The sequence below is a fragment of the Amblyomma americanum genome, chromosome 1, assembly GCF_052857255.1.
Source record: "Amblyomma americanum isolate KBUSLIRL-KWMA chromosome 1, ASM5285725v1, whole genome shotgun sequence".
Lineage (NCBI taxonomy): Eukaryota > Metazoa > Arthropoda > Arachnida > Ixodida > Ixodidae > Amblyomma > Amblyomma americanum.
In genome coordinates this window covers 372,011,260-372,035,001 of record NC_135497.1, presented here as the reverse complement: position 1 = coordinate 372,035,001, position 23,742 = coordinate 372,011,260, and the positions used below count along the sequence as shown (strand labels likewise).

At 46.1% G+C, this 23,742-nt stretch overlaps 1 protein-coding gene across 1 annotated transcript in view; it reads left to right on the top strand.

Annotated features, from left to right (window-relative positions):
* The first annotated feature begins 8,008 nt into the window (after window positions 1–8,008).
* LOC144115651 (nose resistant to fluoxetine protein 6-like) overlaps window positions 8,009–23,742 on the top strand; it is a 36,068-nt gene continuing 20,334 nt past the window's right edge. The window contains exons 1-5 of the mRNA XM_077650092.1: window positions 8,009–8,415; window positions 14,651–14,886; window positions 17,021–17,135; window positions 20,185–20,272; window positions 22,825–22,925. Of these exons, the coding sequence (XP_077506218.1) occupies window positions 8,124–8,415; window positions 14,651–14,886; window positions 17,021–17,135; window positions 20,185–20,272; window positions 22,825–22,925 (832 nt within the window). The 5' untranslated portion in view covers window positions 8,009–8,123. The remainder of the gene's footprint in view (window positions 8,416–14,650; window positions 14,887–17,020; window positions 17,136–20,184; window positions 20,273–22,824; window positions 22,926–23,742) is intronic.

The window sequence follows — 23,742 nt, the reverse complement described above, 5'->3', positions numbered from 1 at the left end:
GGTTTTACTAAGGAAGGTGTGCTAGTTAAATTTCCGAGTTTTCAACTGGTTTCATTGATTCATAAAAATACAACAGAGAAATGCGATGCAAAAACGCGTCAGAGCACGAAGTCCCGAAGTATATACATGACTGCAGTGGGACCTCTTGAGGTTCTTTAATAACATGTAACTTTCATATTATTCTTCAAAACTGCCTTTCTGGTTGCTGAAATTGGCGGGTCTGGTTTAATCGGCGAGCGTTGTTATTTTCCATTGAAAGAAATAATAACAAAATTTCCATTGAAATTTTCCATTGAATAGTTTTACTGCCCTTGCTACTCGACCAAGTCCAGGAACTGTGGACAAACGCGTCTAGTTTCCACGGCTGCCATCATGTGCCGCATGGCCCTGAACATTCAGAATTGCCGTGGGAACTATGAATGCTCGGTACACCCGATTGATTTTCTATGACCGTCGTAAATATTTGATGTCACTGCAAAAAGGATTTTTGTAGGCCATATTTTGCAGCAAGGAAGAAGAGTTGGCAGTGATAATCACCATATTCGCCAAGATTCTCCGGGACCCTCCAGTTTCCTCGAAGTTAAAATTTAAAACATACCCATTGGCTACACGATTTTCACTACTGGCGCCAAATAGATGACAGTTGCTGATGTCCAGGAAAGCTGGAGAAGCATTTAAATCAATGACCCTGGCTTCTAATATCTGAATGCAGAAACTTTCAGCCCATGTATGACATTGCTCGACTTTTAAGGAATAGATCTCATGGCATGAAAATCGTAAACTCTCCAAATATTGTACTTAAAGCAAGGCGCTGGTTTTCCAAAATGTGCCTTATGATTAATTCCTCAAAAACAAAATTTCTTGGGTTTAAAAGCTCCTAGAGAAAACCGCTATTGCTATTGCTGCGCCAATTTTTTATTGCACGTCTATGACGACTTCCCTAGCCACTCTTCACCTGTAGATTACGTGGATTCAGTTAAGTATCTTAAAGTCCTCTCCAAGAATGATGCGTCATTCGAAAATTGGCTATCTCATCTTTGTGGCCTGCTTTGTAGTCTCGCTTGGATGTTTCCAACCAACATAATGCGTTGCTTCCAATGTAAAAAACTATTACTAATGCTCTTGTCTACAGCATAGTGATTGGTTGATAGCGGTTTTTGCTTTTTTTTTCTGTACGTGGAAAAAACATGTCTGTTCTTAATTAAAGCCCTATCTGAAGTCTAACAAACTAAAGTGACCACCATCTAAAATAACACCTTGATTATTTGCTTACTCTGAGCTTTTGTTGTTGTTTTCTACCTCCAAAAAGTTCGCCCTTCTGTACTTTCGCTCAGGTTCTCAAAAACTTTGGCACTGCAGCGGTTTTAGGAGTCTGATTTCAAAATCAATCATGGAGCTTCACCTAGGCTCCCAAATCAACCTTACTTTGGGGAGCCACATGCTTCTATGAGAAATTTTGACGCCAGAAGTTTTCTTCGTCCTTAAGGTTTTTAAAGATACATCCTATGAATCTTCACTTCTTCGTGCAAAACATTTTGAAAAGTGTAGTGTTCTCGTGATTTGTCCTATTTCTTTTATTTTATTGCAGTACTATGTATTTTGCTGCTCTTGTACTTTGCTCAGAGTTTATTCATAGGATGTCAATTTTCAAGCTTTCTTGGGTGTTCCTTTCGTGTTCATGTTAGAAGAGCTTCTTTTGCGAATGTTTCTTTATTTGTTTCCCGACTTCTTGACGAAACCTCACAAGCCACTGATGCCTTGGACCGTTGTGTAATTTGTGTTCAGAACAGGGTGTGGAATCAAATCCCCTTAATTGTTACATATTTATTATATATTCATTATTATATATTGCTCCAGATAATGTCTAGCGAAGACCAAGGAAAAGCAAGCACTTTTGGCAGGCGCGTAGTCTTCCAAATGTGAGCAAAAAAGACAAAAAAATCACAGAGCGGTTACGAGCGTTAACTGTGTGGTTTGATAGCAAATAGTTGTTCAGAAACATTTTCTGTTTTACAGCGACAGCTGTTATGCGCCCGTTTCTGGATTTCGCGCCGTAGTCGGCGCAACCGGTGCGTGCGTTGTCACGGGATCCACTCGGAGGGCGGTTAGCGTGGAAGGAGGAGGGTACTGCTAGAGCAGAGAAATCCCGAACGGGAAGATGGCTCACAGTGGGAGGAGGAAGGTATGGAGAGAGCGTGTAAGAAGGCGCAACCGGTGAGTGGTTACCCTGGAAGGAAGAAGGTATGCCGAGCCACCCGCCAACTCAGGCAGGTGGCAAATGGCAGGTTGCACTGCGGGCAACGACGATGATGGCGCTATACTGAAGAACGACCTCTTGAGAACTGAGGCTCTATTAAATGCTGCACCAATGGAGATTTGTCGACAAGTTGTCACCAAAAAAGCGAATGGAAAGGGAAATTTCACAAAAATATTGTACTGCACACGTTCTCAACCATGGAAGTAGTTTCATGCTAAGCGGAATCCTCCCTCCAGCGAGGAAGCAGAGTGGTGAGAAAATGTTGGGGGCTGGCGCGAATTGTACGTGACGTGTACGAGTGCTTCGATCAGGAGAAGATGCGATGGTAGTGATGACATTGACGTCATAAATTAAGTGCGCTGGCTAGAGTTGGTCAATGCAGGCTGTATCTTCAGCACTGTGGTAACGAACGGTGCAGTAACAGGACAACACCAAAGTGGACTAGTTGCCGTTGCTCATGTTGTCTTTCCTGTTCTTGTCCTGTCCATGCACTGCTTATTTCGGGCACGATTGAACTATTTTGTTTTGTTGAGTCCAAGCGAAGTTAATGGCTACGAACCGAAGGTACTATTTTTGCTGAGGATTGTAAGAAATTGTAAAAATGTAGCTGAAAACCGCCGATACTTTCGGAATGGGAAAAACACTGGCCAAAGTACTTGGTACTGTTATGATCGGAGGCCCCGACAGCGGGAACAGACGAGCCCGGCAGGCGCCCTCGAACTATGTTTGACCAAAGGTGCTGTCGTCCTGAGAAGAGGATTAGGAACGGCTCCTGGCGACGGTCAGCTGTGACGAAAGGCCTCTCATCCCTTCGTCCGGAGTATGGAATGCGGCATTTCTCCCGAACTGCGCCCTCACGTGGACCGGCAGAAAGACCCGAACAAAGGCGCCGGACCCTGCTCGCTCGCTTGCACCTGCGCGGCCAGACAAAGCGGGGGCGGACACGGATGATTCATCTTACCCTCTGGAATCCCGGGGCCGTCAGGACGCATCTTTCCCACGGAGGGGATCACCGCCTGCAAAGCCAACGACCTTATGCACCTGGTCAACCCGTCGGAAACAGCATTCCAGGGCCTCAAGGCGCCAGGATTCCTTATCGCCTGAGCACGTGTTTGTGAGGGCGGAGCGGTCATGGGGTTGGGGAAGAGACTATGAAGAGTGTGTCTGCCCATTGGACGCTTGAGCAGCCACCGGTTTCCCTAGATAGGTGCCTAGGGAATATCCACTGTATTTAAGCCGCGATTTGGCTGGTTTCACGGCACTTCATCTCTGACTTTTCGTCTCCCTGCTTCTGTTGTAAATATATAAATAAACCTTCAAGTTTACCAACCCTCCTGAAGGCTTCCCTCCGTCGTCTGCAGAGTTCATCGTCATGCGGTGAAGACCTCGGTCCCGATACCCAAGCATATCAACTGGTTGGCAGCGGTGGGATGGTCTGCGCCTGGTCCTGACTCTGGTATGGTAAGTGCGCGGTCTTTCTCTTGGAGCATTGCCACGTTTTACAACTTTGGAAAATTGTTAGCCTAGGTAATCGAAGGTTGGTATAAGAGGCAGCCGGGGCTCCTCTGACCACGTGAGTAGAGACTTGCCGTTGCTTAAATAGTCATGGACTGGAAGAAGCTGTGCAAACCAGACCTAGTTCTCGTATGCGGGGAATTGGGCATTGATTGTGGGTCGATCCGTAGAAAACCTGAATTGATTAGGGCAATTGAGGATTTCGGTGCGGACGAGGAGGAGATAGTAGAATGTTGGGAGCTAATTAAGGAGGAGTTGGAGAAAGAAAGGGAACAAAAGAAGCGAGAGGATGAACAAAAAAGCGCGAAGAGCAGGAAAGGGAGCACGAAAGGAAGCGCGAAGAGCAGGAAAGGGAGCACGAAAGGAAGCGCGAAGAGCACGAAAGAAAGCGCAGAGAGCATGAAAGAGAGATCGAGAAAAAACGGCTCGATCTACAGATAGCTCAGGCCGCACAGGCGGAACGCACTAGGCTAGAGGTGCCGAACACAGTGGCAAGCCAGGCAGAGATAGAGAAGCAACGCGAACGAGAACTGGAAGAGCTCAGGCGTAAAGTTAAATTGCTCAGATGGCAAAGAGCGAGAGCGCGTCTGAGAATTTTTAGAAGAGGAGAAAATTTCCAAAATTTTCTCGAAAATTTTGAAAACATTTGCGCAGATGAGCAGGTAGACCAGGGCGACTGGCCACGGATGTTGACGGCCATCCTCCCTTGTGATGTCGCCGCCGTATTAGCGCGGCTGTCCGACGAGGATGCCGACAACTACGAAATGGCAAAAAGAGCCCTCTTCCACTTTTCCGGCAGCCGCGATTTGGCTGGTTTCACGGCACTTCATCTCTGACTTTTCGTCTCCCTGCTTCTGTTGTAAATATGTAAATAAACCTTCAAGTTTACCAACCCTCCTGAAGGCTTCCCTCCGTCGTCTGCAGAGTTCATCGTCATGCGGTGAAGACCTCTGTCCCGATACCCAAGCATATCAGTACCTGCAACTCAACATTCGGCTTTGATATTGTCAACTGTAGATACGCAGAACACATTTGTCGTTTGTTTTGGAACAGAAGATCATGAACTTAGAAAAATCGATTCAACAAAAACAAAAGCAAATATAATTTCACTACACTAAGTTAGGCGAGTTTGAAAAGATTGATACTGGCAAACAGCGCAGAGCACTAAAGACTAGAAAAAGGAGTGCACCGGCCGGGCGCTGCTATTTAAACGCAAGATGTTGCCAATAAAGCCTTAGTTGAGAGTCAGCACCCGTCCTGTGTACTCCTTTTTCTTGTCGTTGGTACGTAGGGCTGCTTGTGTATATGAAAACGAGGATCGTGTTCATGAGATGAAGAAGACGTTACATGAGGGTAAGGAAGGGGAGAGTATAAAGAACTCAGTGACAGAGAATTCAGCCCACGTCTTTGAAGCTGACGCTCTCTTTTGCACAATTTTGGGATACGCGCTATAGGCAAAACTGACAAAAAAAAACTCACCAGTCAGAATAGAATAGCACCTTTAAAACATTCATGTCATCACTTTGTTATAAAATTGTTTACGGCATCTCACTTAGTTACAGTTATTACCACTATGTGTACGCCTGAGAAAAACTGCCTCGCAATTTAACCACTCTATTCACTCTGATGTCAACAATCAAGGACACAACTCAAGGGAATTAAGTATCCGAGTCCGCGACTTCGAGCTCCTGCAGGTGGCGCGGCGGCAGTACACCATGTCGGAGCAAAAGGGGAAAGCGGTACAAACAGGGCGCGCGAAATATGAAAAAAAAAAACGGGCCTCATCACGCTGTTGCGCGTTTCCGAAGAAATGCACGGGATAGATAATCAAAACAAAGTCATTATCAGAAATAAGAAAGGTGCCAAGGCTGTGCTTGGCCGCATTACTGGCTCTAAATAAATGTGTAGCGTCGAGAGGTGTACCAAAATCACTTTGAGCGCACACTTGTGATGCTTCGACGTTTGCCATGTTTGTGCACGCTCTAATTACAGGGCAGTAAGGAGTGACGACGTAAACGTTGAATACTGCATTTGGCAGTACTTCTCCGCGGCTATCAATTTCGATTGGCGCGCGCTGTTGCCGTTCCCAGCAGGGTAGCTAGTCTTTTTGTAGTGTGCACTTATAAACAGATGCAGCAGTAGAAGTGCCAATACATCTTATCGCGAAATAAGGCAGGTAAGAAATTCAACTTTGGGGAAGAGCACAGATATGATGATTAATTGTTTTCTATTAGTGGTGGATGATAAAGGCGTCGTGATTGAGGGAATCCACGCCACTCCTCGACAAATGTTGATTATATCACTGTGCGCATTTCATGCCACACACGTGAATCCAATGTTAGAGATCAGCGTCATTCATATCGCACTGTTGCAGTCGTGGTGGCACCGCACAACGAAGTTTTAATGGGCGAGCATTATTTGGCTCGTGCTGCGAAAAATCCGCCGTAGCCAGAAAGTCGTAGCAGGCACGCGTGGCGGAAATGCGGCACGCGAATGACCTCATAGCCCCTCCAGGATGCGTCACTGCCACCCAGGCAAGAGAGGGAAGCACTCCTCCTAACACTGCGAAATGCGACTCTCCCTCTTCGAGATGAACGTTCCAGTTGAGTTACGCGATTTATGGAAAGAGGTTTGGAGGCGGCCCCTTCTCCTCCCTGGAGTCGCTATATCATGTCAAGCTGAGGGGCTTTAAGCAGGCCAAGCTGGCCCCATCCTAAAGCCCCTCCCCCCACTCCTCACCCCAATCACTCTAAAGTGCGAATAATTTTCTGCTCAACCTCTAATCGGAACTTGGTGGACGAGGCCTCGTATTGTGAAGGAAGTTTTAACCAGCCTTGGATTAATCGAGATTCAGAAATGTGCTGTGAAAGGCGGTTTCGTTCGACTAAACGTTAATTATCAACTTTCGGGGCGAAATATGGTAACTCTGGCCAATCCCAAAGCGAGCACATTTTACTATCTTCCACCGCAACGACGACTCAGCCGCGCATGATGCGGACAGAACAGATATAAACAACGAGAATGAGCGGAAGTTGTCCCCATGCCGTAGACACCCTCCCGGCTTCAGCGGTGTCTACGGGCATAGGCGGCATGCACCAAACATAGCTGGCAAGGAAACTGAAGTCCCTCGTTAAGCGGCTCCACTCGCACTTGCGGGCGCACGTCACGCTCACTGTGCCATAGACCAGTGAGACGAGCACAACTTCCGCTTCCAAAGCCACGCCGCTTTTACGGTTTGCGTATGTCCTGCCTATCGCACTGTGTGTTCCGTGTCCGCGTCTTCTTCCACCCTCCAGCGTCCTCGGTTCCGCATACGCAACCCCGTGCGATGCTCGCCGACGCGGAAGTTTTTCAATGAACCCGTCGTCACTCGCTGCGCCTCTTCCAGCCTCTTCAGATTCGCGCCGCTGACTTGTCCTCCATGAAGCGTTCACTAGTCCGGTTTGCGGCCCTTTTATTACAGAAACGTCATCGAACGCTGTCAGCTTGCCCTGTTCATCCATCGCCTGTCCATATCTTCATTGCTCACTCCACTGACAGGCGATCGCGGCGGTTGGCGTGAATCGCGAGGCCTGCCCTCGGTGGACAAGCTGTCATACAGCTCACTCTTTTCTTCAACTTTTTGCTTTCGCTCGAAGCCGTCAGCACCGCGTAGCATTGATGGCCTCAAAAAGAAGGAGCGGCACTTCCTCCTCTCCCACCCCGTTCCTCGCTGCCACCCGGCCCTCACCCACCCACGCGCGCGCCCGCCCTCCCCTCCAGTTATGCGCAAATACGGACGTTTTCGTACGCCTCGCCCCGTGACGAGTCGAGGCGGGCACGCGAGCACTGGCGCGGCCGCCGTCGAAAGCGCGCACACTTCGAACCTAATTTTCAAGCGCTCCTCCTCTCACTCGCTGTAGTTTTGATTTTCCTGTCTTTTTTTTCCCCCTGCAATCCCCCTCTTCTTGCGAAGAGCGAATCGCCTCGTTTCTGCGCGGCACTGTCGTTCAAACCTTTGGGAAACCACGCGGTGCTGACTGCGCACCACTTTCATGTCCGCTGATTTTCGTGAGAGTGGATTTGATTCCGGATACGTTGGATTGTTCTAAGGTCAGATCATTTGAGCGGAGTAATAAAGTTAGCCGAGATGAGTTAAACTCCAACCAATCGGTAGAATACGCTAGATGCGCACTAAAACACTGCTCGTGAATTTAACGCAAGGGTCGACCCATCGTGTACACCAAGCGGGCGGAGTTGACTGTATACTCGTCTGAAATCGAAACAAAGCGAATAGAGAAAGGATACTACCAACAGCGAGGAGTAAGGGCCCAGAGGGTAAGGAGCCCAAGTTCCAGCGGGGTGCCCCAAGATGCCAGGTTGGAAGCTCGGGCTGGCGCTGTCGTTCGTGCTCGTGCTGACGGCGGCGGGACGTCGCGGTGTGCGCGGGGCGAGTGGCGATGGCGATGGTGAAGACGAGCTGGTCGCCAAGTGGAAGGACATGGAGGCCTCCATGAGAGAACTGGTCCAGGGCGCCCTGAAGAAGACCCTGCCGGAGGTGCTGAGGATGGGCCAGGGGGACGGCGGGCTGTCGGCACCCTGCACCTCTGCCTTCATCGGAGTCTTCCGCCGCCTCGGCAGCCTCGACAAGGAGGTCATGAAGAGTGAGTAACTGCTTGTGTGCGAGGTTTCCGTGCATGCCCTAGGAAATACTGTAATGACAAATTCATTGAATGTAATATATGGACGTGAAATCGGAGTGATTAAGGCAGTGTTTATGCGCACTATAATACTCGAACGATGTAAATAATTCCGCTGACCCATGGAATTGTTTGCTTCGTGCTGGTACACAGAGTATGGAAAGGTTGGGCTTAGGGAAATTACATATACATTCGTCTGCAGAATCAATTTCGAGGCATATTCAGGTGCTTTGAAACTGATAGAGAGGATTTTAAGGGTGTCCGGCTTGAATACGCAGCATAGCAGAAAGTGTCTTATTCTTATGCCAGTGATGTGTATTACAAAATTTTATTGCTTCTTCCATATGTCACCCGTTTATGACTAACACTGCGGTGTAATTATACGTAGCCGCATCACGAGACCATCTTCGGCACAACGAGCGAATACATGGTTTTAAGCAGCTATTGTGGCTTTCGTCACATTCACATGGTTTGATTCTTTTGAACACTTTTATTTTCGACATGAAAAGTATTAAGAAGGAGTTATGTCTATATTCAAAGGAGCGTATGCATACGAGCAGTGGGGCCTCTTCTTTCGTAGCCGTGAATACAGCATACTGCTAGCTACTCCAACGTTATTACAGCGTGACGCAGAACACGCTTGCATTCAATATCTACTCCAAGGAAAAAAAGGTCTTGAAATAGTGTCTCGGCGGCCAAACGCTGCTGTTGTTTGTTGTTTTTGTTGGCAGCCGCTGATGCAAACGCTGCTTTGCGCTTGCTCCTTCATGAGCACATTGATTTGAGCGCGGAGGATGGCCATGGGCGTCACCGGCGGGTCGTGCTGAAGGAAAGCAATTTTTACCTCAAGGACGCTATCCACATCTACAGACCAGCTTTGCCTGCTCTGCACGGGTCGTAGCCGCGCTTTGTAAACAGCAGCAAGTGTACGTGTTTGAATGTTTTTTGCACGCGTGCATGGTGTGCGAAGTTGTTTTTTGTATGCTTGCACTGGTGAGATTCTATAACTTCAACTGACGGCAGAACGCTCGCGCGTCATGCATCTGGTCTGCATATCAAAACTGAGAGGCCCCTGCTTTTTCAGTTTCTACACGCGCAGGCCTGGAGCTTCGCGAACGCAATACGAGCAAGTATGGTTGGATAGCCGTAAAGATGTTATCTCGATGCGAAGGTGGCGATCTTTCCTTCCTCGGAGACACGAATCACCGAAGTCAGGGGGGAGTTCAGCATTTATAGACATTAAGAAAGAAATGCTCGACTCATAGAGAGGAAACAAAAACTTTCCCGTAGCTCTCTAGCTTGAGGATTAAGAACAGCAGCCGCTATGGATGTCTGAAGTTCTTATTTCAAAGAAAAGAGATCTGGCAATGAATATGAAGCAGCTTCTGGCTATGGTTTTGTGCCGATGTTCATTAATGCAGCTCATGGGGCCTATTATTTTTCACTATTTTAGGTCGCCCCATCCTACTGAATGAATTCTTTTTCCAGGGTAAAGTGAGAAGGATGATGGCAACATAGTCAGAAATATTCCGCGTGGGAGTAATAGGCCGCGTGAGAGTAAAATTGAAAGAATTGCAAAAACGTTCCACTGGAGTAAAACGTTCATTTCAGTGCATTTTCAGGTGGTACATTTGCACTGAGACGTTGCAAGCAAAAATATGATACGCATCGTATTTACGGGAATACAACGCTGTGAAAGGATATAATAATTTTTATTTTTTGAAGACATGCTGTAAGCGCGGAAAAAAGCTTCGGACGGCCGCCATGTCAGTTACATGCGGAAAATTTCTTTTTTAAACCTCGCTGCACATCCCATTTGCCCTCGGGGGATACGCGGTCTATCCACACCTATTCGAATTCCAAGGTCACGTTCATGAAAGCGGATGTCCTGGCATATATTCTTGTAGTTCATCATAAGAAATATGACACTCGCTCAGCATGACGGGGCTGGGCCGCGTCACAGCTTTGGGAATCTTCCTTGTCGGAGTCGTAATTTTTGGGCATCGCACATCAATTATTGATGCTTTCTTGTAGTTGACCGTATAAATATTTTATAAACTTCCGTTTCATAAAGTTCAGAGCACGGGGGCAGCGTGCTGCTCGAAATGCAAGCTTATAAAATCTCCGAAGTTCAACGGAAACGTCACACACACATACGTATGTTTCAGCTTTTTAAGGGAGGCTCAGCTTTACTAACTTCTCTTTTCTCTTCCCCTTCCCCAGAGCAGAATAAGAAACGGATACCGTGTTCTAGTTAACCTTCCCCGTTTTCTTTCTGGACTCTCTCTCTCTCTCTCAACGTGTGTGACAGTAAAGCGATTCTTTTCTCCTGAGAACGCAGTCCATTGATGCCTATAAAAATGGCGATATGCGATGGGCATGGCCATTGCATCCGCACAGAGCGTATGTATAAAGCAATGTTTCAGAACATAGCCTCACTAGCCGTGGTACACGGGGTAGATTGTAAACCAGTTCATTTTTTGTGCTGAACACAATAGTAATTTTCCCTAAAAATTTCCTTCCTCCAATCACGCTGTCTGTTAAGTGCGTCGCGTTGCACATTTTCACTTGAGCCACATCTTATTGCGCGAACTGCGCCTGAAAATTCTCCCAAATGTGCAATGCTGCATATTATCAACATTTTTGAAGCAACGCACTAAATTTTATGACTTTCGGAATAACGTTAAGATGTATTCTTGGTGACAATATGGCTTTCTAAACATTAAATTATGCCTGTATGAAGCGACTCTTGAGTAATGCGTTTACCCATTTCGTCCAGTTTTGTGAAAGTACAAGAAAAAGAAAGAGCTTAATTTTTCGCGAAATTTTTGGTTTAGGAAAATCTATAAGCTTATAAATTAGTACCCAAAATCTATTTACTTGTCAAAGCACGGTTCTCATCTGATGCGCACAATAGGCTTTTTGGTAGTACACAAATTTATATTACAAAAGATATAATTGCAGTAACTTTTGCGCAGACTACACGTTCTTGAAGGACCGCGAGTCTACACTTAGCTTATTTTGTAAAAGGTTTGCGTAAAAAATTTCCACCAATGAAAAAAAAAGGTTACACGTTTCTTTACAACGATTTGTGATGTTAGCCAGTTAACGCTTTTATGTCATTCGGCCAGGAGTGACTAATTTAGACTTGCAAGGGCTGTTTTTTTAATATTTTGTTCACCGCGTACGTCCCCAATTTAGAAAGCATTTGATTTGGTGTTGTTGGTGAAGGGAGCGGAGGGACGAGGCTGACACTAGTGCATGCGTTGACTTACGACTGTGTGCCAATGATTAGATATGTAATTAAAAGGAAGGAAAAATATAAATTAAAAAGATAAGGCCTTCGCCTTCAAAGCACGTGAGTAGTCTTAACTGCCCTCCGTAATTTTTTTCTTTGTTAAGTATGAATGGCCTGCAGATGTTCTTGAGTGGCGCATGCAAAATCATAAAGTGCATGTCTTATTATATAAATATAAAAAAATCAGTAACCACCACGTTCATAAGTTGCTACCGGCTGAAGTGCTGCGTGCCGCACAATGATTTGCGAGTGCATGTTAATCTTGGTTATGTGAAGTTGCATGTGTGACAGATGCATCCGAAACGTCCTGCGCAATGGCGCTGGTGAAGAAGCGCAAAGAAGTGTCAGCGGAAGAAGCTGCGTACGCTTTCGGCGGCCCTAACCTTTTTATAGGCTTGTTCTGTGAGAGGTTGAAGATAATTATGGAGGTAACCCGGGCTCCTTGGATTATTAGCGGAAATTTCAACGCCCACCAACAACTGTGGGGAAGTTCTATAGTCAACGCCAGAGGGCGGAATCTGGCCTTATTTGCTTCAGAAAATGAACTTTCCGTAATGAATGACGGCAGCCCGACATACCTGCGAGGCAGTTCATACAGAAGTTGCCTAGACCTGACGCTAGTTTCGTGGTCTCTGCGCCGGCGTGTCCAGTGGTTTTGTGATGTGGAGATCCACGGGAGTGACCACATACCCACCTACCTCAAGATTCCAGGTCTTGTGGCGTCCGGCCCAGCTAAACACGCGCACATCGATTGGACGGCATTTAAAACTCGAATGGAAGAGGCGTGTAAAGAAGCCCTCACTTCCAGTTTGGAGGACATTATAGCAACAGCAATGAAGGCTGCTAGAGGCTTCCTCACGTCAACTAGAATGCGCATCGAATTTGATGTTGAATTACAGACCACCTACGTGCTATTCGTCGGCGTGCAGAAAGACGTTTCAGACGGACCAAATGCGTAAGGGACCTCAGAGAGGCACGTCGTGTGCAGAGGAAAATCAAGCGGCGAATGGACACGCTTGCAGAACAGCGCTGGAAGTCCTTCTGCCAATCTCTGGATCCTCGAAAGCCCATGTCCCTCATTTGGCGGACAGTGCGGGGACTTCGAACGCTTCCACAGCAAAGACAGCCTTTCTATGCGTTGGCTCTACGTCAAAACCGTCATCAGATTGAAGTTGCAACTGACTTCTGCAGGACAATCGCGGGTGCAGTGACTACCTCGGGCTCCCAGCGTGTTCCTCCTGCATCGCGGGATTCATAGATGAATGTTGTCTTTACTCGTGAGGAACTTGATGCTGCCCTTGCAGAATGTAAGCGTTCGTCTGCACCAGGTCCAGATGGCATTACATATGCTGCGCTGTGCCACCTTGGCCACGACGCGCGTATAGAGCTACTCAGCCTTTACAACCACTCGTGGCAAGACGGAGTTGTCTCTCCCCAGTGGAAATCCAGTCGCATGATATCATTACTAAAACCAGGGAAATCCCCGCTCGACCTGTCGTCATACAGGCCAATAGCTTTGGCCAGTTGCGTGGGAAAAGTCATGAAAAAAATGCTTCTGGCTTGTCTTGAGTGGCACTTTGAGCACAATGACGTGTATCCTAATGCCATGGCGGGTTTCCGAAGGGGTCGCTTCTCTATAGACAACGTCATTGATCTCGTTTCCACAGTAACGCAACAGAAACGCCAGAAGCGCATGTGCGCGGCACTTTTTCTTGACATCAAAGGTGCATACGATAACGTGACACATGAGGCCATCCTTGATGCGCTACAGGCTGTTGGAATCGGTGGACGGATGTACAGGTGGATCCAAAGCTATCTGACGAAAAGGACATTTTTTATTATGTGTGAAGATGGCTCCACACCCGTGCATTACACCTACCGTGGCGTGCCCCAGGGCGGAGTGCTCAGTCCTACTTTGTTTAATCTATCACTTATAAGACTCCAGGAGTACCTACCTAATACCGACCATATCTCTATGTATGCCGATGACATCTGCATCTGGCCCTCCTCTCCCCACCCGTGCATTACACCTACCGTGGCGTGCCCCAGGGCGGAGTGCTCAGTCCTACTTTGTTTAATCTATCACTTATAAGACTCCAGGAGTACCTACCTAATACCGACCATATCTCTATGTATGCCGATGACATCTGCATCTGGCCCTCCTCTGTGACGCGCCTCCAGGTGCGAGCAAGACTTCAGAGGGCAGCAACCATAACTTCCTCTTATCTCTGAGAGCAAGGTCTTGGCGTGTCAGCCGAGAAGTGCGCTGTAGTGGCATTCACACGCAAAAGTATGACTCGTTATCGGCTAACTATTGACGGCCATATCATTGCCTATCGTGCATCTAATCGTTTTTTAGGAATTGTTATAGATCGGAATTTATCATGGAGCCCGCATTGCAGCATTGTAAAGAAAAAACTAATCTCTACCAAACACCTGCTTAGATTTCTTGGCGGAAAATCATGGGGATTGTCGATTCTATCAATGCTGCAACTCTACAGAGCACTCTTTTTGGGGTTTTTGCGGTATAGTGCACCAGTGCTTTCAAGCACATGCAAGACAAATTTAGAATGCAAGACAAATTTACAAATTTTACAATATTGTTTTGTACAATATGTATGTTGCATCAAGGAACAGAAAAAAATATCACGAATATGTTTAACTTAGTAAGGTGCGTCATGCCTACTAGCTACCACGATACGGTTTGCTGGAGAACTTTTGGTTGCTGAAAAGTAGCGAGGATATTGTGTTTATTTGTAACAATGTGCTTCCATGAACGAACAAAAGCCGTCTCTCCAGCTTGTCAGTGCTATGCAAGCCAACATTTTTGGTTGACATTAGTTTTGCCCCCCCCCCCCCCAAAAAAAAAAAAAAAAAAAACGTCTGTTGTCTTTAACGCAGTGATCGACTCGTCGGGTAAGCTGGCGCCGGGCCTATTGGATGGGTCGCTCGCCGACTTCGGCGACTACGAGGAGTGCCTCAGCGTGGCCGTTCCGGACAGCTCCTCGGAAGATGGCTCGCTGCTATTCCGCGGCCAGTACTGCATGGTCAAATCGAGGCCCCCGCTGCCGCCCAAGCCGCGCTTCGTCAACAAACACTTCGCGGCCGTCAACTTGACCCTCTTCCCGGAAAATTCGGTCAGCTCCTTTTCCGCTTCCTGTGTGGTGACAGCGGAGGGGAGGAGGAAGCCGCTCGCATTTGTAATTTCGCCCCGAGCGGAGTACGCCACTGATGCCCGTTTCACTTGCTTTCTTTTTGACCTCCATGTGAGTAGTAAAAAGGCAGCTTGCCTTGACTAGAATGCAAGGGAAAGATATCGCCACAGGACAGCCATCCTGATTGCTTGATAATCTCATATACGAGCTGCACCACCTGCCAGGCGTTGGTTGTGCGTTCCGTGTTTCCTTCAGCCGTAAGCGACTCTGCGGAGGTGTGAAAACATGTGAACAGAGAGCGCTTAGCTGACCTAACTAATGAACACTTGCACTCAAGGTCTGTGAAAGAAATCCCCAGGGACTGCTCCATCCTACGGCGGTTCTCAGTAAAAATTGATTACCTGCCTCTTTCTGGCGATGTTGACGCTTGCACGAAAGCAGAAGCCGCATTTATTGCCGAGAAAAATTGCATTTAAAAATCTTTCCGCTGGTCGACACAAACGTCTGACATTCTTAACCTTTTACTCGCCAATGTTCTAAACCAAGAACACATCAAAGTGAATTTTTATTTCCCTCCAAAGTACTCTTAAAGAATTATTGAAATCAACAAAACCGACCAAAAGTAATGACAAATAGTTGCGGCTTTCATGAAAGAAAAAGATGGAAGTAAAGCCTGTGTGGTCTTTCACTGACAGTGAGTTTCGTGCAAATGTTTCTTTTTTGTAACATTGGCGTTTGGCAGCAGCAAACCTCAGAGAGAGACGATATTCCTATCATAGAGTTTCCCGCATTACGCAAGCTGGCCTAAACACTGTCCAATTCTTTATATCAAATGTGTCGGCACAGATCTGCGGTTATAAGGCAGCGCATTCGTGGATAGTGTCCCAAGCGCGTACTGCGTCTGTTGGACTATCTGTATGCTTTTGGGCTCTCAGCTCCCGGCTATATGTAGGGTCTGCGAGGCGTTTGGAAGCGTTCGGGGAGTTTTCACGATCACGCGTCCCGCCCGATGACGGCAAAGATTGCAAGAAGCGAGGAGAGGCGGGGGCAAGCTCGGTGTGATCGCACCCCCCCCCCCCCCACACACACACACACATTATCTTCTCCTAGCGCGTACTCCTCCTGAAGATGATGAAGGCAGGTCAAGGCACGTGCCGAGAGTGTTCACGTGCTCACAATACGGAGTAACTCGTGCCCAGTCGTGAGACGCGCGTATAATAGCTAATCTGTGAAACCGAACTCTCAGGCAGTGGTTTCCTGCCTCTCAAGGCTTCTGAAGCGCTGAATGCGATACAGCTTGCTCTATGAAAGCAACTATTATCCAAGGATAGTGGTTTTCGCTATTATTTGCTCTCTCTATAAATTGAGAAGAGATTGCAGGAGAGCTATACGGTTGCCTTCAGGCAGCGGAAAGAAAAAAATTCCAATGTACAGATCACAAACGCTACTTAAGGCGACATTAGCTGTAGTCTGTATTTGGGAAACGGCAATGTTCAAACAATGGTACATGAAAAAATGCTTAGCCATTCTAAATGAATCTACGTTTTCTCACACAGTTATTTGAGACAGAATATGGGAATTGTCAACAGAAATTTTTGTCGCTGAAACATTGCTTCATGGTGCGGCGTTTCAAAGGTGAATGAAAAGGATGGGTTGCCACCGTTTTGAAGTCAATGGCGATGTAGCATGGCCGCTGGAATCCACGACCAAAAGTCGGTGCCGACGCACGCAGGAGAGCAACACCTGTGTTATGTTTCTTGGTATCTTCCTGCTTATTAATGACCAATCTTCTTTGAGAGGGGGTCTCTGTGATTTGAACGCGGTACCATATCGATACAGTGCTATTAAATCTGTCCACACTGTCTCTCTGATGCTAACTATTGTAGCCGTACTCTCTTGCATAGTGGCTCCATAGTGATTAAGCTCGCCCAAAGGGCATGCGGCATGTTACAGGCAACTGAGCACTGAGCACAACCATTACGTTCTGCACCTGTCTGGAGCTGCTATCCAGTCATGTGGCCGCTATGTGTTGGCTGCGCGGCGGGCTGTCTTTCGCGACCGTTGCTGCAGGACTTCTACGATATACGTGTGCGATGCACGCGTATAACCCACGCAGGTGATGCGGGAGTTTGCGAAGGACGCCGGGACATTCTACACGACAACTGCAAGGACCGGACTATGCATGCCTTCGGTCTGCTCCAAGGAGGATGTGCAAGCCATCGCAAAGAACGGTGAGACGCAGTGTTTCTTGTGATGCAGTGCGGAAAATTTGCGTCATCTACTAGGGATATTTCATGTCGTGAGTCGTGTAAAGATAATTGGATTTCCTGCACGTTTACTTCACCTGCTAAGGGGACACAGCTCTTGCTCGAAGCAAAGAAGAAGCTGGGCATCGCAAGCGGCAGAACAAAAGCAGCGTTGCATTTACGGCCGGATTTCTTAGGTTTCTTTGTCCACTTCAATTTTCAAAGCAAAAAAAAAAATCCGCTTGCTTGCAAAAGATGTGTTGGCACGATCAGACTTCACTAACATGACCTGCGATGTTTGCTTCAGCAAACGCCATTGGGATACAAGTAGAGATAACAAAAGTAAAGGCTTAAAGGGAGAGCTCCTATATTTAAAGGATGCCTTGGACGTGAGGAGAGCATGCACCGGGTTGTCGCTATTTGCAAGAACGTGAACATGCACCACTTCTAAGGTATCACCAAAAGGAGACAGCGGAGGGTTGTCTGGCTCCTGTCTCGCAAATCAGGCCATGCTTGTAGTGAGCGCAGCGCTCACAGAAATCGCCCATAGAACCTCGGAGTTGAGCACAGGACACCGTACTGTCATTGCTCGATAGTTCGAAAAATTCTTTTTTTTTTACAAAGGAACATGCCCAATATACAAATTATGAGCGGAAACCATCTCCGTGGCAATTGCTAGAGGTCGGAACCGTGGAGTTTACAACCCATTTACTACTTCCATGGGCTGTAAAATGCAGTAAAAGATGTAAACAGGTTAGGCGCGAAGATTCTCTTTGCGTCGTCGTATCTATCTTTTTTTAAAAAAAGTAAGCTGATACTTTTACGTGTTCTTATAAAGGCGGGATGAAATACGCGCCTGTGTGGGACACTAAAATTCAAGGGGCCAAAAATTGCTTATTTGAGGGAATATACAAAGATGTAGGAGGAAGGAAAACTTTTCGCTATGTAAAGGTAACTACAAATGTGATGTCAAAGTTTTCTTTATACGCTTGACGTAAGAGTTCCTGAGGTACTCTAAGCTTGTAATAAATGTCCATAACACCTTCGAACTCTAATCAAAAGAACTCATCAAAACAACTTCTTGGCAAGCAATTTTAAAGTTTTCTGCTGCTCGTCGTGTAGCAGTCCTGGCTAAATGCAATACAGTTCACAGACCGTTGTATTGGTCACCCATAACTCGAACGAAGAGGAGCAAGAAGTTAGGGTCACGGCAGAGACACATAGTTCCACATGCGTGTTGTTCCTTTCGAAGGGAAATAGAGCTTGGCTCTGAAACAGACTAAAACATGATAAAATAAAGGGAATTGTCTGAAACGGAACTCAACAAGCTTGTGGGTAGAATTAGGCTGTTAGTGTACGCACCGCTATTAAATTTATTTCAAAAGCTATGGTTGCTTTCCACTGAATATAAAAATATACGAAAATTTCTGTGACAAGTCTATGCGCGAAAGGTGCACGTGAGTAAGGACACACATGCCGAGCTAAATAAATAGGTGTTCTCAGTTAAACATTTCGTCGGTACTGTCTTCTGATCAAAAGATTTTCTTTTTCCATAGCGTGGCCCTCGTGGTTTGAGCACCAGTCACGTATACAAGAGATGCAGGGTTCGATACCCAGTGCCATCGGGTACCCCCGATTTCAAACGAGTACTGGCTCTGTCCTGGCAGGGCGCTTAGCTTTTCTGCCTTGTAATGCTTAGAGAATGATTGTTTGACCCCACACACTGTCGACAAAAAAGCCTTTTGTTGTGTTTTGATTTACCAAAGCTGACCTTGAGGCATTAAGCTTCTCCTCATCATTAAAAAAATTATTTTTTACAACGCCATATCTTTTGGTGTGCACATTTAAGGGCGGCTTGGAATGAAATTGACGCTGAGTTAGAAATCTTGCCTGGGAATATGCAGATCGGTGCAAGTGAAATAATGCTACAGAAAATATCAAAACGACATTAGTAGCCGTATCTTATAAGGTTTCATTACTCATTTTTCATTTAATTTGGCATGACGTGAGCGTGACGGCAGTATGAGTCGAAAGCAGCAAGTGGCCAATCGGTAGCTGGTCCCCACGTCGACGAGAACCATCCCTACTTACCGCGCACACCAGCCCACCACTGGCTGCTATATCCAGTAAATGGCGATGTCTGATCGCCAATGAGCCAATGGTCCTGTCGCTTACCACAGACGCTTGAAAGCCACGCCTATGTAACCGGCCAAGTGACCAACGCCGGATGACCAAACTGATTCGAAATGAGAAATGGATAATGCATACTTATACAACACGGCCACAGAGCCCGTATCGTAAAAAGGAAGGGAAAGAGATTAGCGGCTGGCTGCTACGCCGCTATAGCTCAGTGCGTGACTGGAACCCAAATATCGAAAAGCTGTTGAAGAAAGGAGAGACAAGAGAAAGCAAGAGGGCAAGGAAAAAGAAAAAAATTTAAGTGGTAAGTATGACAGGTCCTTGAGCTTCTTGCTCGCTATCTCGTGGCTGCTCCTTTAAAGCTGTATTTCAAGCACAAATCGTTCCCCATTTTGTGACCCATCGATACTAAACTATTAGTAGCTATCTCCCTTTAAACGCCATAAAGTTTTTGCTATAATTTGAGCCGGTGAAACTTGAGCGCTTCAGTGGGGTAAGCGCGCGAAAAGCGCTCTTTCTCTCCCTCTCTCTCTCCCGCGCATGTGCACATGTCCGCTCTCGAGCGCGAGCACGAGCCGCGAATCCTCCCTGAGTGCACTGATAGACTCCCGATAGTGCCCTCTGTCACTCGAGAGTACACTTTCTCTCGTGAGTGCACTCTAAAACGGCTGCGATTATCTTTAAAAGAGTGCCGCTTGAAAGAAATGTTTCAAGCGTTACTGCTTCAAACCCCAAAGGTCGCTGTGGACACCATTTTTGTGAAGCTTATCACCATTTATAAGTGCATCTGTCTTGCACACATTTTAGCTTTCAACCCTGTAGCAACGAAACATAACGTGATTACGCACTTTTGTCTGCGGCTATGCCTCTGTTCCTAAATTTACTGCCTGTTCAGTTTTCAGAGGGATTCACTGGGATGCATTCGTCAGCGACTGTACTCAAGCTTCCACCGCCCACCTGACGCTGAAAGACAAGATATTCATGTAATACACGGTTTACGCATCTTTCGGTTAATCTGCATCATAATACTATATTAGCAATGTGTATTCCAGATTATTTCGGCTAATAAGATCCAATGACTTGATGGCAAAGCTCCTATTCATAAGCTGCATGACCTTGTCACGTATTACGTCTGGAGACAATTCACCAACATGAGCAAATTTACCCTACGCGTAATTTGCATTCATATTCGAACTCATTTGCTCCTGAAAAAAAAATGACCCAATAAATTTAGATAAACCTATTGGCGCGTGAAATTTTATACAAGACATTAATTGCGAATCCAAGCAACGATTTGGACCACTTCGTGGGAATCCTTTTTTGGTTCTTTTCGGAGCAACTTTGTTTCCATATCAGACTGCGATGCGATTGACGAACCAAGCTCACGCAGTGCAGCAGTCAGATCTTTTAATATGTAAATTCTCGCAATCACTGAGTAAGTTCAAAAGTCTGCCTGCTACTAGCTGGAAGCCACAAGGAGTCAGTGGAGCCTTTTGGCCTCATGCAATGTCTGGGAACACCTTCATGCCACAGCGTGCTGGCTAGTTAGCCTCGGCAAGTAGGATATAGCAACGAATACATGAAAGTCTACTTGGATTTATTTCCTTGGTTGCAAAAGAAGACAAAAGATGTGGGCTTCATCAAGACGATGCGCGCTGGGGAACTCGAGGAATGCCGAGTACATTCTGCACCGACAGCGCTATAGCTACCCGGCTTTACTGCGGTAGCTCCACTCGGAGCCATATACACTGCTCCAAACGTTGATTCGCGGTGAGTGCTCTCCACTGAATTCAGATGCTCTGTCCTGTACCGGACGGACCGCTTCGAATATGCCACTGGAATTCGTAACAAGATATTCCTATTCCTGTTTCTGTTCCTTGTCGTGAATACAGTTCACATTACATTGTACTCTAATAAAATTCTGCATTCAGTCTTGCAAGTCCAGCTTTCTCGCGCAAAAAATTAGAAAATTAGAAAATTATAAGACACTGTTATAGAAATAGTGAAGGTAATGGTCTATTATTAAGATATATAGCAAACCCTTTCTTCTAAAGCGTTTCCAGCGACAGCATCGAACAGTTAAGACTACCATAGAAAACCAAATGGGGAATGCTTTTGACGATAGCAAAAACGTGAATACAAAATAAAAAAATACAGGACGGCCGTCGGCTGATCTCTGGATATATTGATTGTTATAGCGATGTCTTACATTATATGAAAATATTGCGCTCATAAACGGTTTCCCGCTCAAAAATGCTTTTGTCCAGTATTGCTGGGTATGCCCGAGCGACACATAAAAAATATCTCGTGAGCCTTTGTGCTCAAATTAGTGCGTAACATGTTATTATCTGAGATCAGGGTAGTCATAAACCACCTTTCATGCTGTAATAGCATATGAATATGCGGTGGCATATCGCATTGTAGATGAACTGCTTTGGACATGCTTCGTTGGAATTTATTCTAGTATCTGGTGAGCTCGCCACACCAGATAAAAGGTTTAGCGGCGGGTGTGATCGTTGGTACTTAAAGAAAATGTGACGCTAAGTAGTAATATCATTCATGTAGTGAGTGCCTGCTGTTCCCGCCATTACTATTGCAAAGCAGGTATGCATGTTTTCCCACATCCTTAGTGTATGGCGCACAGTAACTAATAACAAATAATTTCTCACGTTATTGCATACCTTTAAATAAAATTATCGCAGCCATACTGTTACCTACCCATCATATTGCTGTTGTTATGACCTTCATAAACTCTAGTTCATGCGAGTTCATTATTGCACCGTGTTTAACTGCTTGCAAATCGTTCTTAAGGTCCAAAGTCTTCGTTGCGGTTAGTGCGCCAAGTTACGTACGCGTTGCTAGTTAAATACCTTGATGCGTACATGTGCAACGACTGTCGATTTACTGGCACACCACACAAAAAGATTGGTGCGAGTGGACTTGCGGCTAGGGATTGATAATAGGATTGGTAGACTGTTGGAATTAGCGCGGGCATTTTAGATACCTTTGTAGAAAATCAAAACAACTGTTCCCATTTCCAGAGATATTTGGTTCTCGATCTGTGCATTCATTCTAGTGTGCTTGTAGTAGGAACTAATTCTATTAATTTTCAGCTAAAACATTGATTTATCAGATTGTTCGAGATTCAATTTGATTACAATTTTCATTTTTCCAGAAAAGATGAAGTCCTGTTTAATTGTCTTTACGTGCCTTGAGGATCACGTGCGTAACTAATCGAAAAAAATCTGTATAAGTGGCAATATTTCTGCTGCCGAGAAATCGCTCAGAACAAAACGTTTACTTTAGTGTTCTTTCAATCACATAGGCAGTCAAACCTCGAGAAATATACGAAGGAAACAACTAAATGCATACAGTGTCAGCTCCATTGAACGTAAAATGGTTAATTTTGTAATAACGAACGCTTCTAATTTCAAACCCGAACGCTTTATTTATATATTCAAATAGGCTTTCTTCATACCTACGCGAAACTCGAAATATGCCTTGCAGGGTTAACATCGGACATTTTTGTTTTCAGTGCAGTGCTGGTGTGCATCAGTTTACCCGTGTTTTTTTCCACGGCTATCCATGTCATTGCGAACCTTTTCCTGACGTCTCCGAAGTACAAGAAAAGCCACGGTAAGATTCACGAATAGACTGGCTAAGAAAAAAATCGAATGGAGTTTAAGCGTTGATGTTCCCCATGATGTTAGTTTTGCGCCCAAGTTTAAGCACACAGCACAGTTGCTCATGGTGCGTGGCGTATCAGGGCACCATCGTTTTGTCGCTCGACATCGTGGCAGCGAACATGGGTGGTCCGAAACAGTACAATGCAGAATAGCATTGCGAACTTCGCCGCTTGCGCAGGCGCGAACGATGAATGTAAGTGAAAATCCGGAGGACAGCGGTGCGAAAGTGCCAGCCGCGAGACGACTATGACGTTCCAGCTGGCGACGCCCAGATGAGCCGACGGCAACAGAACCTCGAAATGCGCGGCCGCGAAGCTGAACACTCCAGAAGCAAGAGACAGGTTAGCTGCGATGGAGATACTAAAGCATATGGGCGTCAACCCCGCGCCCGCTGTACTGCTTAATTTATCAGTAGCACCGTGGTAAAGCGGTGTCGAGCTAGCACACTCAAATTAGTAGCATCTTTGATGGTCACCATATAATTCTGTACCTTAAAATTACTCCCCTGTGTCGCCCAATTTTTCTACATACTTGGAAGTTTAACATACAAGCGCGAAGCGGTTGCAACTAGTGTTAACCGTTTCTTTTTCGCGCAGATGAACCATCACTCAGCCGTCGTTTTTTAAAACAGGTAATTGGGAACAAGAAAGAGAAACGTTAGCTTGATGTCCTTATTCTTTGACAAAAATTTTCCGTGTATATCTTTCAATAGCTACTTAGAGTTTAATTCTGATTACAGTGAATGAATGGTTCAGTATTTAGGGAGG